This window comes from Octopus bimaculoides, chromosome 15 (assembly GCF_001194135.2).
Source record: "Octopus bimaculoides isolate UCB-OBI-ISO-001 chromosome 15, ASM119413v2, whole genome shotgun sequence".
Taxonomy (NCBI): Eukaryota; Metazoa; Mollusca; class Cephalopoda; order Octopoda; family Octopodidae; genus Octopus; species Octopus bimaculoides.
The window spans coordinates 57,370,489-57,371,786 of NC_068995.1; the positions used below are offsets into that span (position 1 = coordinate 57,370,489).

Genomic DNA, 1,298 nt, shown 5'->3' on the forward strand with positions numbered 1-1,298 from the left:
TATACTAATTGTTAAAGTTAAGTCTCTGTTAATTGCTGTTTGCCATTATTTTCCCATTTTAATTGAGAGGTTTAGTCATATTATTTTAGTGTCTTTAGTTTTTCCATTGTCCAATTGATGTTATGTCCCCTACTCCACAGGGTTGGACAATTCCACTGGCGAGGTGCTTGGGACTACCATTATGGAGCATCAGCTTGGGGGTGACATTTCATTTAATACTAATAGCCTTGCAGGTTAGTAATTATTTATGATCCCAATTTCATCATTTTATCTCTGGTTCTTTTAAGGACGTTCTAGTTTCATGTCATTATTATTATTATTATTAAAATTCTACAATTTATATATATACATACGTATATATATATATATATATATATATAATTTCTTTGTTTTCTATAATTTTTAAACATTGTTTTTATTTTTTTTATTTTTTTACACGTTCTATTTTCTGCAAATATTTACATATGTACATGTGTGTGTGTGTGTGTATATATATGTATATATACATATACATATATGCATACATGTACACATATATATATATACAAATACATATATGCATACATACATGTATACACATATATATATATGCACACATGTTTGTTTGTGTGTGTATATATATATATGTATATGTATATGTATATATATCTATATCTGTATATATCTATATATATATATATATATATATATATATACATATATGTATGTATGTATGTATATATATATATATATATATATATATATATATATATATATATATATATATGATGGTTAAGAGATGTCCCATTTATGTTGAAGTTTAAAGCCAGATCTGTTTTGCTTTTTTTTCACCCACACCCAGTATATTTTTAGTTGTTTCTTTTCAAAAATTTTAGTATTTACAAACAAAAAAAGAAAAAAAAAAGAGAAAAAAAGAAATTCTCAGAGAAAAATGAAAATGTTAGTTTTAATTTCTGCATTGATTCTTCTGCCAATTTGTCTTTCGGTTTGTTAGAATATTATGAGTCTTACTGCTTTCTCTCACTTTAGCTCTTTACATTATTTTGGAAGACAGTTCATAATTTATCTTTTTCTTCTCTATTCCCCTCATTCCCCACTTGAAGTCTACATTAGGCAGTAGTTATCTTATTGGTCTGTGGATAATCTCAGGAGGATATAATCTATTGATTAACTCTGATATTTTATTCCTAGTCCATTTTTATCAGCTTTATATATATATATATATATATATACATACATACATACACACACACACACACACACACACACACACACACACACACACACACACACACACA

The 1,298-nt window shown here is 26.1% G+C and overlaps 1 protein-coding gene across 17 annotated transcripts in view; it reads left to right on the forward strand.

Moving 5' to 3' along the window:
- Positions 1 to 1,298, forward strand: part of LOC106877140 (one cut domain family member 2) — a 348,210-nt gene that overhangs the window by 215,676 nt on the left and 131,236 nt on the right. For 11 of the 17 annotated variants that reach the window (XR_008265651.1, XR_008265653.1, XR_008265652.1 and 8 more), the window contains one exon: positions 141 to 233. The exons of the other annotated variants lie outside the window; for them this stretch is intronic. Coding sequence is in view for 8 of the 11 variants with exons in the window: in XM_052973381.1 (XP_052829341.1) it covers positions 141 to 233 (93 nt within the window). In the remaining 3 variants the exon portion in view is untranslated. The remainder of the gene's footprint in view (positions 1 to 140; positions 234 to 1,298) is intronic. 17 annotated transcript variants of the gene reach the window in all.